At 35.8% G+C, this 12,843-nt stretch overlaps 2 protein-coding genes across 2 annotated transcripts; both read left to right on the top strand.

The window, feature by feature from the left end:
* Window positions 1–1,745: 1,745 nt before the first annotated feature.
* LOC121976379 (DEAD-box ATP-dependent RNA helicase 7-like) lies at window positions 1,746–5,905 on the top strand. The gene is made up of 11 exons (XM_042528517.1): window positions 1,746–2,175; window positions 3,439–3,573; window positions 3,669–3,809; window positions 3,899–4,010; window positions 4,181–4,251; window positions 4,512–4,666; window positions 4,755–4,866; window positions 4,943–5,044; window positions 5,214–5,274; window positions 5,355–5,526; window positions 5,591–5,905. Exons 1-11 carry the CDS (start codon window positions 1,840–1,842, stop codon window positions 5,709–5,711), a joined length of 1,518 nt encoding a protein of 505 aa, XP_042384451.1. The 5' UTR covers window positions 1,746–1,839; the 3' UTR covers window positions 5,712–5,905.
* An 860-nt stretch (window positions 5,906–6,765) lies between these two features.
* LOC121976378 (flap endonuclease GEN-like 1) lies at window positions 6,766–11,097 on the top strand. The gene is made up of 8 exons (XM_042528516.1): window positions 6,766–7,060; window positions 7,175–7,366; window positions 8,061–8,231; window positions 8,438–8,619; window positions 8,718–8,943; window positions 9,217–9,352; window positions 9,800–10,269; window positions 10,740–11,097. Exons 1-8 carry the CDS (start codon window positions 6,857–6,859, stop codon window positions 10,965–10,967), a joined length of 1,809 nt encoding a protein of 602 aa, XP_042384450.1. The 5' UTR covers window positions 6,766–6,856; the 3' UTR covers window positions 10,968–11,097.
* Window positions 11,098–12,843: the final 1,746 nt, after the last annotated feature.

Raw genomic sequence — 12,843 nt, 5'->3', positions numbered from 1 at the left:
TTCCTTTTTGAAAAATAAATTTAAATAAATAAATAAATAAATAAATAAAGATTGAATTCTTTAACAAATTACATGTTATTTGTTTCACACAAATAGAATAAGATGACGACATGAAAAACCATCTCTTTTTGCCGCATCCTGGAAACATCATCACAGGCACCTACTACTCCACTTCCAAAACACCTTTTGGAAAGTAAAAGAAAAAAAATCATTTAACACTCCGAGATTTACACTTATATTCCAAATTATCTTCTGATCTTTAAAACATTAAAATTAGACCTAAATCATAAAAGGGGGTCCTTATATATATATATAATCTAGATGTCTCTAAGCTTTTGATGCAAAGGTGGATGGCTCAACTGTACAAATTGGCCATCAAACAAATTCAGAAGCACGAGCAGTTCCTCATCCAATCGTGAGTACTTAAAAAACTATTTGAGTGCCTTATCGTTATACTACACTATCACCTCGAGGGCTAGAAATACTCTTTTGTGCTCGATCTTGAAGTAGCTTTGATCAAAATTGTTGCTTTAAGGTGGTGTTTCTTTGGTGAAGCACAGAGATGTATTTTAGGTGTTAAATTATTAGTAAGATGCCTCCTTGACAATATAGCTAGTTAGAAGTGTCTTTTTAATATTTAATTTTAAATTTCAAAGCTCTTGTAATTTCATATCATAATTATTAACATTTTTTTTAGGAGCGAACATAAAAAGCTAGATTTTCTACTCTTCTAAAATAGTATAAAAAATAATATAATTTGTAATCTTGTGTTTCTTTATCAATTATAGTTAAAATTCCAAGGTATTTTAATAGTTTTAACACTAGAAAAGGCTATTGGAAGATAAGATAATTTTTTGAGGGGCAAAATGAAACATTTTCATACCTTTCTAAGTCACCCAAGTCAACCACAAACAAAACTTTCCTTGTAAATAATGATTTAGAATGGATGCAGAGATTTAGTAGGAAATTTGAGTTGAACTTTTAAAAAGGTCACGATGGCACTACTTTTTTTTTTTTTAACCAATGAATCGAATCGTGGAGTATTCTCTTTCGAAAAAGGGATTAGGATTAACTTGAGGTAAACTAGTGTATTTGCGCATTCTCACGATGTCAGATTGGTGTCGTTCGGTGTGACTTTGAAAGTTATTTTCGAACTTAGGGTTCAAAATCAATCCTATAAGCTTGCGTAAATCTGATCAATTTACAAGAACCACACTCAAGATGCACTAAATCCGTGAGGGCATTCGAAGCAGTATTTGGTGATAAGTTTATATCTAGAATTTACGATTGAATAAATTTGTCGAGAAAGGGGGGCATCAAAGGTTTGAAAGTCGATGTGAAGGCATATATAAGTACATAGACGTCAGACGTATAATGAAATAAACGATGTTATAGAACAAAGCTTCCCATGTTGATTGTTGAACGGCTCAATGTTGCATTGCGTTATCGTAAACTTTTGTAAACCTTTGAAGGAAAGTATTTGTATACTTGTTACTTTACTTCCTTATGCTGTTATACATCTTTGCACTTTTTAATTAGGCTGGATGTTGAGCCGACCCAAGGCCATTGAAACGGCCCAGATTGTGCCGGTCTGGTCCTGGTACAATTCACTTGTTCAACAGCCGGTTCAGCCCGTTCCATTCTGGGCCTCACTTATGCCCCATTACGCGAGTCGTGAATTAATTGGTGGCTTAACATGCCTCCTTTGGGGAGCCAACCCTATAAAATAACGAAACCCTGGAACGGAGAACTTCTCTTTCGCTCTCTCTGCTTGCGTCGACGCGCCTCCACGCCGCCATCTTTCTTCCGACCGCAAGCGAGAGCCCCTCCACCACCGCGATGCCTTATCTCCTCTCATCTCAATCTGTCCTCGCTGAGGAGACGATGCTTGTGAAGGAGAAGAGTACGATTTTTAAGAAGCGGAAGGCCGATGATGACGAGGAGGAGAGCAATCCCGTATCTGATTCCACTATGTCGAAGAGGCCGAAGATGATGGAGGAGGGCGAGGAAGCGGATCTGGATGATCCGAATGCCTTGTCCAAGTTTAGGATCTCAAACGTCTTGAGACAGACCTTGAACTCGAACGGAATAAAGGCTCTGTTTCCCATCCAAGCCATGACTTTTGATCTCATTCTCGATGGGTTTGATTTGGTCGGCCGAGCACGGACTGGTCAGGTGTTTGATTCTGTGCTGCTTCATGTTTCATTTTTTGTTCTATTACTGTTAATTGTTTCGCTTACCATCACTGCAAATTATGCTCTGTTTGAAATTTGAGAACATTTTGTAAAAACTATATAATCCTCGAAATTAACTGATGTAGAATATGATATCATTTTCTTATCCTGAAAAAAAACTGATATTTTTGCTGATGGTTTGCGTATACATATATATAATTTGAGAAAATATAAAGCCAAAAGGACTAGCGAAATCTCCTTAAGCAAAATGAAATATATACAATAAGCTGAAATAATGCACAGATGATAGAAGTGGAGAGGTTAAGATGATACAGAAACAACTTATTATTCGTTAATTGTCTATTGTTTTGGCTTATTCAAGTTTCCCAAGTTCATTGTTAGGTGTATGGATTTTTCACAATTTGTAGTGGAGTAGCATCCAGTATCAGTCTTTGATGGAGAACATGATTGGGGATTTGTCTTCAACTCCTAGAAGCATCAGTTAGACTATATAACTAAACTAATTAGACTAATATTGGCAAAGCTCTGAAATCTTGCCCCCAGCTTTTGTTTTCTCATTGGGTGTACCACACTGTTTTTTTCCCAAAGGGCGCTCCAGTTGTTTGCATGTAACCGATCCGTTCAAACCTTACATACATCTTGTCCGCACTTACCAACATTGTAGGCTTCCCCCTTTCTCAAGCCCTTTTTTCTTCCTCCTCCACCTTTTCCTCTGCTCCACCGACAACAGTAAGCCTTTCTCCTTTCTCCTCTTGCCCTCCTCTACCTCTTCTGTTGCCCCATCAAGAATGGAGACATCAAATATTTGACCAAAAAGCTTGAGAGGGGAAGTCAACTGTGTTGGCAAGGGTGGAGCAAATGTATGCGAGTTTTGGTGGATTGGTTGGGTGATCAGATTTTTTGGGGGCAGGTGGGTGAGAGTCAGAAGACATTTAGGACCTTTTTACAATTCAACATGGTCCCCTATAAAAAAAACAAAATATGGGATTTCCAGTGGAAAATACAAAATTTAGGAGCATAATTTGGCAAATTTTCTTTTATATTTTGACATTGATTTGAGCTTTATAATTTCTACTTGATCTTGATTGATGTTGCCCAAGCTTAATCCTCATCTAGCATAGCTGTTCTGTTTATAAGTTTGTAAACTGTATTTTCACTAACGAACTTCAATTTTGGGCACTGTTTTTTCTTATATGTATGTATTGTACTGACTATTTTGATATTTGTATGGACATATTCATAGGGTAAGACCTTGGCTTTTGTGCTGCCTATGTTGGAGTCTTTGACAAATGGAATGCTCAAGACATCAAGAAAGACTGGTTATGGAAGGTCTCCTAGTGTTTTGGTACTTCTTCCAACCCGAGAACTTGCAAAACAGGTATTCCAAATTATAGATTATTTGTGTATGTCGTGTGTGCTACTATTCCATGATTCTTCATTCCGGTACTTGATGCTTATGACAATGAATCCCAGGTGCACTCAGACTTTGAGATCTATGGTCGAGCAGTGGGGTTATCTTCATGCTGTTTGTATGGTGGATCTCCTTTCCGTGCTCAAGTAATGTCAATAAGAGCGGGGGTTGATATTGTTGTTGGAACTCCAGGACGTGTAAAGGTATTTTCTGTTTCTATAGTTTCATAGTCCTTTTTTTTTTGTCTCTGTGCTTCTTTTTCCTAAAAAATAATCTGTCTTTTTTTTTACAGGATCACATACAGAGAAATACTCTTGACCTGAAAAATTTAAATTTCCGCGTGCTTGACGAAGCAGATGAAATGTTGAAAATGGGTTTCGTGGATGACGTGGAACTGATTCTCCGTATGGGTTTTCTTCACTGTTTTTCACTAGTTTAGGATCTTTATGATCTGCTTAATATAGTTGAAGTTTTGTGTTAAGTGTTCATTGCATGTTTGTTAGCTCAAATTCATGTGGCATTCTTTTACTTGTTTTAGGGCCATTATTAACTTTTTTCCCTGGTCTTTTGGCAGGTAAAGTTGAGGATGCTAGCAAAGTTCAAACTCTCCTCTTTAGTGCTACCTTACCTGACTGGGTTAAGAAGGTAAATATTAATTTTGTTTTCTAGAATTTCACGCTTGTTCGAGTAAATTTTGTGCAAGGATGTAAGCCAGTTCGTAAATACCATGGCTGGTCTAGTGTGCTGCATGATTCTGTTGCCCTATAGGTGTAACATCTTATTGATACACTATCACTGTTAAAGATTTTAGGTCCTAAGTTTCAAGTTCAAAGAAACTTTATATTTTTAATATTTGATTATGAATCCAATTTTACTTTAGTTCCTTTTCCTCCAAAATTTTGCAGATATCGGCAAGGTTTCTTAAGAAAGATAAGAAAACAGCCGACCTAGTAGGCAATCAAAAAATGAAGGCTTCTGCCAGTGTTAGACATCTTGTTCTTCCCTGTTCTCTTTCTGTCAGACAAAAACTTATTCCACATATTATCAATTCCTATAGCAGGTTTGTAATTTTATGGTTACACGTTCACTTTGCTTCATTTGTTTTCTCTCGTGTGAAATGGTGAACTTATCTGTGGAAATATTCTTAGTGGTGGCCGAACTATTGTTTTCACTGAGACAAAAAGATCCGCAGCTGACCTTGGTCAATTGTTACCTGGTGCACGGGCTCTGCATGGAGACATATCTCAAGACAAGCGAGAAGTATGTGCATGAAAATGACATTTTTTTTTTTTTTTCAAAATTGTACATCTTGTTTCTAAGTCTCCGTATTATCCAGTTCATACTAGCTGGATTTAGAGCTGGCCGGTTTTTGGTTTTGGTTGCTACGAATGTGGCTGCGCGGGGACTCGACATCAATGATGTGCAGTTGGTTATACAGGTGCATCTTTATCTCAAACTAATTACAATTCTTCTTATTTAAAGTTAAACGAAAAATAGATACATATAGCGGATGTTAAATACTTGTGACTTTCATGGCCATGTCAATGTTGATTTGTCTGAAGGTTTTACCTCAAGTAACAAGTGTTCTAACTAAACTTTTTTTTCAGTCTGAGCCCCCACGTGATGTCGAAGATTACATCCATCGTTCCGGGCGAACTGGAAGAGCTGGTGATTTCCTTTTTGTTTTCAAGTTTACCATGTCCATGTTCATTCGTCCATTGCTGATTGCTAACGTAAGTTTCTACTAGGCAATACCGGTGTTGCAATTCTATTATATGAACCAAAAGGCAAGTACCATATTTCTCGAATCGAAAGAGACTCAGGTGTTAAGTTTGAGCAGATCTCCGCACCTGAGTCTGCTGGTATTATTGAATCCGCTGAATCTCTAGCAGCCAATGCTACCCCAAACTCTTTCGACAGGTAAGCAGCTGCATTCTCGTTTGGAAATGCTTCATTTTAGTAACATCCACTTGATATGCTACAGATTCTCCCAAGGTAGAGGTGGCAATAGATTCTCTGATGGACGAGGTCGTAGAGGTGGTCGCGGAGGAGGCCGTGGTGGAGGCTTCGGCCGTGGAGGTAACAGATTTAACTGGAGGAAGTGAAATGCATAATTTTTAGGTTGATATCCCTTACCGTAGCTGTGGTTTGAGTTTGGATTTTATAGTGTTTCAATGACTGAAGTCTGATTTGGGGCTTTGTTGCTCCTCTAATACGTAGTTGTAGCTAAATTGCTAGATGTATTGATTTATGCAAGAATTTATTATGAAACAGAAAAGTGATTTAATAGTTTTTGATATATCAATTTTTTTTTAAAAAAATAACTAAGCAAATTAGCACTAATATCTATTAATTTTAACATAAAACTATGTTTATAAAATTATAATAAATTATATCAAATGTCGTAGAAATAAGTTTCGATTGTTTTTATTTAGAGAATTTGAGTGATTATCTCTTGAATTTTTTCAGATCAATCCTAATAATTGACACACTCGTGATGGGAATTACTAAATTAAGACTTAATGGCGCATTTTGAAAATATTACTAATGTGAAAGTGTTTTTAACATATTTTATATTATAATTAAAATGCTGTTATTCAAAAGATAAAAATATTTGAGTGAAAATTAAAAAGGTGTTTTAAATTTTAAAAATCATCAAAAGGTATTTTAAAAAATTAGAAGAACATCTCTTCATATATTTTTATTCAAAATATTTTTAAATTTAGAAGTTGCTATAATATGAAAAAATAAATGTTTTAATTTTAATTAAAATTATAATACAAAAAATATTTATTTTTTTTTAAAATCACTTTAATGCGTGAGAGGTATTTATAAGATTTAACCCTCCCACATCAAGTCGACAAGATTTAACCCATAGATCGAGGGGACTCAAAATCACTTTACACAATAATATTAAACGTTGTAAATATTTTTTAAATAAAATATCTAATGAAGTATCCTTTTAATTTTTATTTTAAAAAGGAACGTTTATTCACGATTTATATATTTAGGAGTGCCATTTTATATTTTTGTCCAAGATATTTTTTTGGTTTTCAAAAATAAAAAGAGAATTTGAATTCGCTGCGATTAATATTATTATAACGGCCGTTACTTGACCGGCCTCGATTGAAGTATATAGCGAACCCCGCGCGAGAACCAAGGATCCCTAAAACCCTTCGGCTTTTCCCCGGCGCGCGATCTCTTCCTCGCTGAATTCTCCTCGTTGTCGCCGTCGAGTCTACCGCCGGAGATGGGCGTCGGCGGAAGCTTCTGGGACCTTCTGAAGCCCTATGCGCGCAATGAGGGCATCGATTTCCTCCGCGAAAAGCGTGTCGCCGTCGATCTCTCCTATTGGATCGTTCAGCACGACGCCGTCATTCGAAGGCGGAAACCTAACGCTCGGAACCCTCACCTGCGCAACACCTTCTTCCGCACCGTCGCTCTCTTCTCCAAGGTTCGAGTTTCTGGACCCAGTCCTCCCCTTTTTCTTATAAATGGAGGAGAACGAACGGCTAGGGTTTGTGCCCCATTGGCCTGATCGGTTGCGTGCTTATTTTATTTTGCTTAGATGGGGGCGTATCCGGTATTTGTGGTGGACGGTGAGCCGTCGCCATTGAAGTCGCAGGCAAGGATTGAGCGTTTCTTCCGGATGTCTGGCTTGGATCCCTCGGAGCTGCCGAAACCTGTAGAAGGTGAGGGGGAGGTGACTCCCGTGAGGCAGAGGAACCGCTTCTTCACCAAATATGTGCGAGAATGCATGGTGAGCATGAAACGGCTAGCATTTAGATTTACGCTCGTGTTGCCATCTCTGGATGAATGCTTTAAGTTGCCTGTGTTAACATTCATGTTACAGCTGGGGGAAATCTATATCTCTCTTTTTGAGGCGTGATAATGGAAAATGTTTTGAAATATGAAGTTCTCTCTGATAATAAGAAGACATGTAGTAATACTTCCGAAATATCTTTCAATTCTTTATGAAAAATATTTTGTTCTTTGTTCATTAGTTGCCCTTTTCTTTTAATCTCTTTGCAATTTGCATCCTAATAGAGACTTAGGTACCAATAGGAGAGACCTATTTGTTGCACGCACTCACAGACTTGTATTTATGGTCCAACTGCTTCAAAGTTTTAGATTTGATTTTAAGCATCGATATGTTTTTTGGTTTCAAATCATTAGAATTCAAAAAAATTAAATATTATTTTGTATTTATCCGGTTTATTTTTTAGAGGAACACTTTGAGACCTCCTAGTGAGAGAGATTGTTGGAGAATTAGACACTAATCTATTTTATATTGTTGTTTTCCATTGACTTTTACCTATTTGTAGACAGGACAAGTGTTGGATCTTACCAATTGAACGGGGTTCATTGGTTAATACTATGTTGCTTTGAATTTTTTGTTTAAACTCTTATAAAAATAACTGTAGTTGCATATTCATAGTTCTTTTAATTCACAGGAGCTCCTCAAACTACTAGGGATGCCTGTTATAGAAGCTCATTGTGAAGCTGAAGCTCTTTCTGCACAACTAAATCGTGAAGGTCAAGTGGATGCTTGCATTACTGCCGACAGCGATGCCTTCCTTTTTGGAGCAAAATGCATTATAAAGGGCTTAAGTTCTAATTCTAAAGTAAGGACCAGACTTATTTTTTTTTCATCTTAACATAATTGTTTCATTCATGTCCTTGTTCCATCTGTTCATTTTTCTTGTTTTGTTGTTTAAATAGAATAATTTCCTGCTAATAATTCCATTTTTTTGGTTTGTCTTCACAACATTTGTACAATTTCTTTACTTTCTCATTCTTCTATGTAAGATTTTTGCTACCATTTCATCAGGAGCCATTCGAGTGCTACAATATATCAGATATTGAAGCTGGCCTTGGTTTGAAAAGAAAACAATTGATTGCTATTGCTCTTCTTGTTGGCAATGACCATGACTTACATGGGGTTCCTGGGTTTGGTGTTGATAATGCTGTTCGCTTTGTGCGGTTGTATTCTGATGATGAAATTTTGGATCGGTAGGTGCTAGATTGATGTTTGGCTTTGATTTAGGTTCGTGGATGCTGTTGTTGTTCCAAGCTATTGTTCTAAAAGCTAATTTCAACATGTTTTGTAGGTTATCCATGATAGGGAAGGGAGATCTAGATATAGAAAATGGAATTGCAACCAGTTCAACTATGTTTTCTATGACTGTTAAATCCCCACACTGCACACATTGTGGTCATCCAGGCAGAAAAAGTGTTCATATCAAGATTGCTTGTAAGCAGTGTGTCATGAATGGTTCACATACATGCATGAAAAAGCCATCTGGCTTCAAATGCACATGCTCCAGTTGTGATGAGGTACATTTAGCATCTGAATTCCTTTATATTTTGTCTATTATATTTCTTTTATTAATTGATTGTACATATGAGAAGCTCTTTGGTTCTATTATCTTTCTTATATTAATTGGTTCTATTTTATCTATTATCTTGATGTAGTTCTGTTAATTATTTGTCGATTTTATCTCAAGAGCACTCTATCAGTGGAAAAGTATTGCTATTTATCTGTCTCCTTGTGTTTCTGCCTCCTCGCCCTTCTTTTGACTAATTATGTAACTTTGTTTGTAATGGCAGGCGCACAAACTCAAGGAGCATCAAAGACATGAAAAATGGCAAGTTAAAATGCAAAAATCTATTGCTGCTATGCCTAAGTTCCCAAACAATGAGATCATTGCATTATATTTAAATGATAGCTATGGGTATTTTGATGGTAAGTGTTGCAAAATTTTCAATTATCTTGTAGATGGATGGGTTACTGGAAATATTTAGGAAGAGATTGAAAAGTTTGAGAAGTTTAAATGGATATTACTTTATTAATTTATCTTGGATAAAACTTTTCCTGTTCAGAAAAAAAATGAAGTGGATGTATTGTATTCTGTGAAGCTGCCCATTTATTTGGTTGTTTTATGATTTTCAGATGACAAGGACTCACTGAAAATTTGTTCAATTTTATTAATTGGATTTTATTAGTTCGAGAGACATTAGATATTTGGCACTGAACCTAATGAACTTTGTTGATGTAACCAAAATAGTAACAAATAATGATTCCTATCATTGAATCATCTTTTCTCTCTCATATTATTTTATGTGTAGATCTTTTTCAACGTCCTTATTTTCCGACAAATCTTTCTTGCTTAGATTTGCAACTTATCTGTAGGGAAAGATGGCCTAATGCTCAAATGGGATAAGCCTAAAGTTGAGCATCTGGTTGACTTCTTAAGTTTTCACCAGAACTGGGAACCCTCTTATATACGCCAGAAGATGCTTCCTTTGCTATGTACTATTTACTTGAGAGAAATAGCCTCTACTCAAAATGATAACTTACTTTTGAATGACCAGTATAAATTTCACTCAATTATGCAACAGAAGATCAAGCACGGTCATCCTTTCTACTTAATCAAATGGATGAGAGATGCTATTTGTACTATCCATTCTGTTTCTAATGAACAAGCCGAACTACTCCCACTTCAGTCACCTGGATCTGACGAGTCAATTGATCTATTAGATGAGCCAGATGGTCCAACAATTCTAGTAGATGATGGATGTTTTTTTTTGTTGACGGATGAAAATATGGATCTCGTACGAGCTGCATTCCCGAAGGAGGTTGATAGGTTCTTGGAATTAAAGGTATGAACTATATTTTGCTTCTTGTAACCACCTCTTTAAGTTGTACCATACCATTTAAATCCTGTAATAAGATACTCCAGATTCAAAAATAGTTACCATAATAGTTTTGTATTTTTGGGGATGAATTAGAAATGCTAATGATTACAACCGACAACCATTATAGTGATCCTAAAGTGTAACAATCACTTCTTTATTTTCTATTTAAGATCCAAAATGCTCCAACCACTTTGCTGATTAGGAGTACAATATTTTTTCTTTTATAAGGTTCATTTATCCATCAAGTGTATGGTTTGAGACAGATATAATCAGTAAGTAATTTATGGTACTGTTACTTCTCCAACTTTCAAACCATTGAAAGAAAATACTAATAGTTACTTTTTCATCGCTCAGGGCATTTTTTTAGCATAATATAGTAGGATAGAAAACACTTGGTGAATTATGGTAATATTCAATTTTGCAATTATTTGCAGAAGAGCAGATGTAAAAACAAAGTTGAAACGTCCATCAGATTGGCATCTCCTATATCGACTGAGGTCCAGCTTAGCATTAAGCGGTTTTATCGTTCTACAAAGGCTGTGGCTCAAGATCATGAGAAGGGTTCATTCATAGACAGTTCACCATGCGGCAAAAGAGAGAAGCCAACTAACCTGGATAAGAACTTGCCAAAGTCTGTCAGGAGACGGCTCTTATTTGACTAGCTAATGCTGCTTTCTTTCTCCCTTTTGAATGCTTCTTCCGCATGCCTGTAAAGTTTTTTTGATGGTTCGTCTTTTCATGTAAATTTTGATGAAACAATATTTTGATAGACTGATCAAGGATTAATCTATATATCAGCTTTGTCCTCTCTTTAATACCTAAATAGGAAAACGCATTTTGGGAAATGGCAAAGCAGTGAAATTTTTCCTTGCATACTGAGGATCGGTGAACTTCACTTAATTTCCTTCTGCTATTGCAGTGAAATATTTGATTGTTTAGCTGTGGTGTTGCTACAGGTTATCTTCTGACAATTTTATAACAGATCTGTCGCCTGTAACAGGGAATAGCTGATGGGGCTGACAAAGGAGGATATGGCAGAAAGAATTGCTAGCACGAACAAAAAGGTCTGAGAATGGTGGTCTCTGGATTATACACTAAAGTCTTCTCTCATTTCGATTACATCTTCAATTGTGTCAACTAAAGCATAATGTTTGATTCCTTCCGGATCATATTAGTGGAGCAAATCGTCAATAATTCTGATCAAGTGAAATTGGCAACTTTGAAAAAATTAGAATGAGGCAGCGAAGACAATAGTGAGATGGATGGATGGTAGAGTCTTAATTGAACCAGAGAACTCAATGACTTGCAAAATGCTATGAATCATGAAACGATGGTCCTGGTATATGAACTCTCCTTGAGGTAATAGTTCTATTTTCTACTTGTCACTAATTTTGTTTTTTTAAGAGTACCAATCATGATTTTTGATAGAAAAATGATTTAAATTGATCGAATTTGAATTAGTGCGCTTTTCCAGATCATCTCAAGTGTATCTGCGGTTTAGTGGAAGCACCTTAAGCCAGCTGCTCCCTTTGCCTTCGTGCAGTGGCGGAACCAGAAAAAAAGAAATTTGGACAGGGCTGAATTATATAGATATTTTTTTATACGGCTAAATATATATATTTAATAATTAAAATTTTACATCAATAACGATAAAAATGATAAAAATATATGATAAAGTTAAAATTGAAGCCTTTTCACTCAGCTTATAGTAAGTTATAGATATATATATATGTGATTGAAATGATATTCTTATAGTTTACTAAGAGACTAACAAGAACTCGAGAGCTTTTTTCTTGTCCTTAATACTCGGCCAAATTTCTAAAACATGATAAATTAATATTGAGAACATTTGATGTAACTTGCAAGAAGAAAAAATCTAGAAGTTTAGGAAAGTTTGAGATGAGTCTACCTTTCAGTTTCAGATCGGGGTAGTCCATGATCACTAATTCAACAAGTTAGCAAGTAAATTTCATTTCTGCTAGTTAGATAGACCAGCAAATTTATAACTCCAGCCAGGAACGTAACTCCACAAATTCTGGTAGAATACAAGGTGAATTGAGATGTCAAGAAGGGGGAGGAGGTCACCTCATCTATCATGGGAAGAAAGTAGAAACACCTTGGTCTATTGGCACAGGAGTCTGCGATGGCCGATGAGTCGGTACAAGAGAAGACCGTTGAATTTTACGAGATTGTATTTGTTGAAAATGTTGTAATATATGTTCATTTTCAATTGTAGAAAAAAAGATCATTCTCAATGTATACAATTATACTGTCATTCATCTATTCATCTCCTATTTTATTATGTAAATCAGTCTTCATTATGGAAAACACTCGTTTAACAGAAGCAGTTGTAATTGATAAAACTAATGCCAACTCTATTATACGATAAACCAATGGGAAAATTAAATATTTTTCAGTTTCAACCAATTTCTCAAGAACTCTAAAGTCATCAATGGAAGAAAATTGAGGATCATCTCACAAATTATAAAAGTAACTTATAAGTTATTCTAAAAATAAATAATCAGTACCAAAGAAGTT

Source organism: Zingiber officinale, chromosome 4B (assembly GCF_018446385.1).
Source record: "Zingiber officinale cultivar Zhangliang chromosome 4B, Zo_v1.1, whole genome shotgun sequence".
NCBI lineage: Eukaryota > Viridiplantae > Streptophyta > Magnoliopsida > Zingiberales > Zingiberaceae > Zingiber > Zingiber officinale.
The sequence above is the reverse complement of the archived record's forward strand: the minus strand, read 5'-3'. Positions and strand labels throughout refer to the sequence as shown.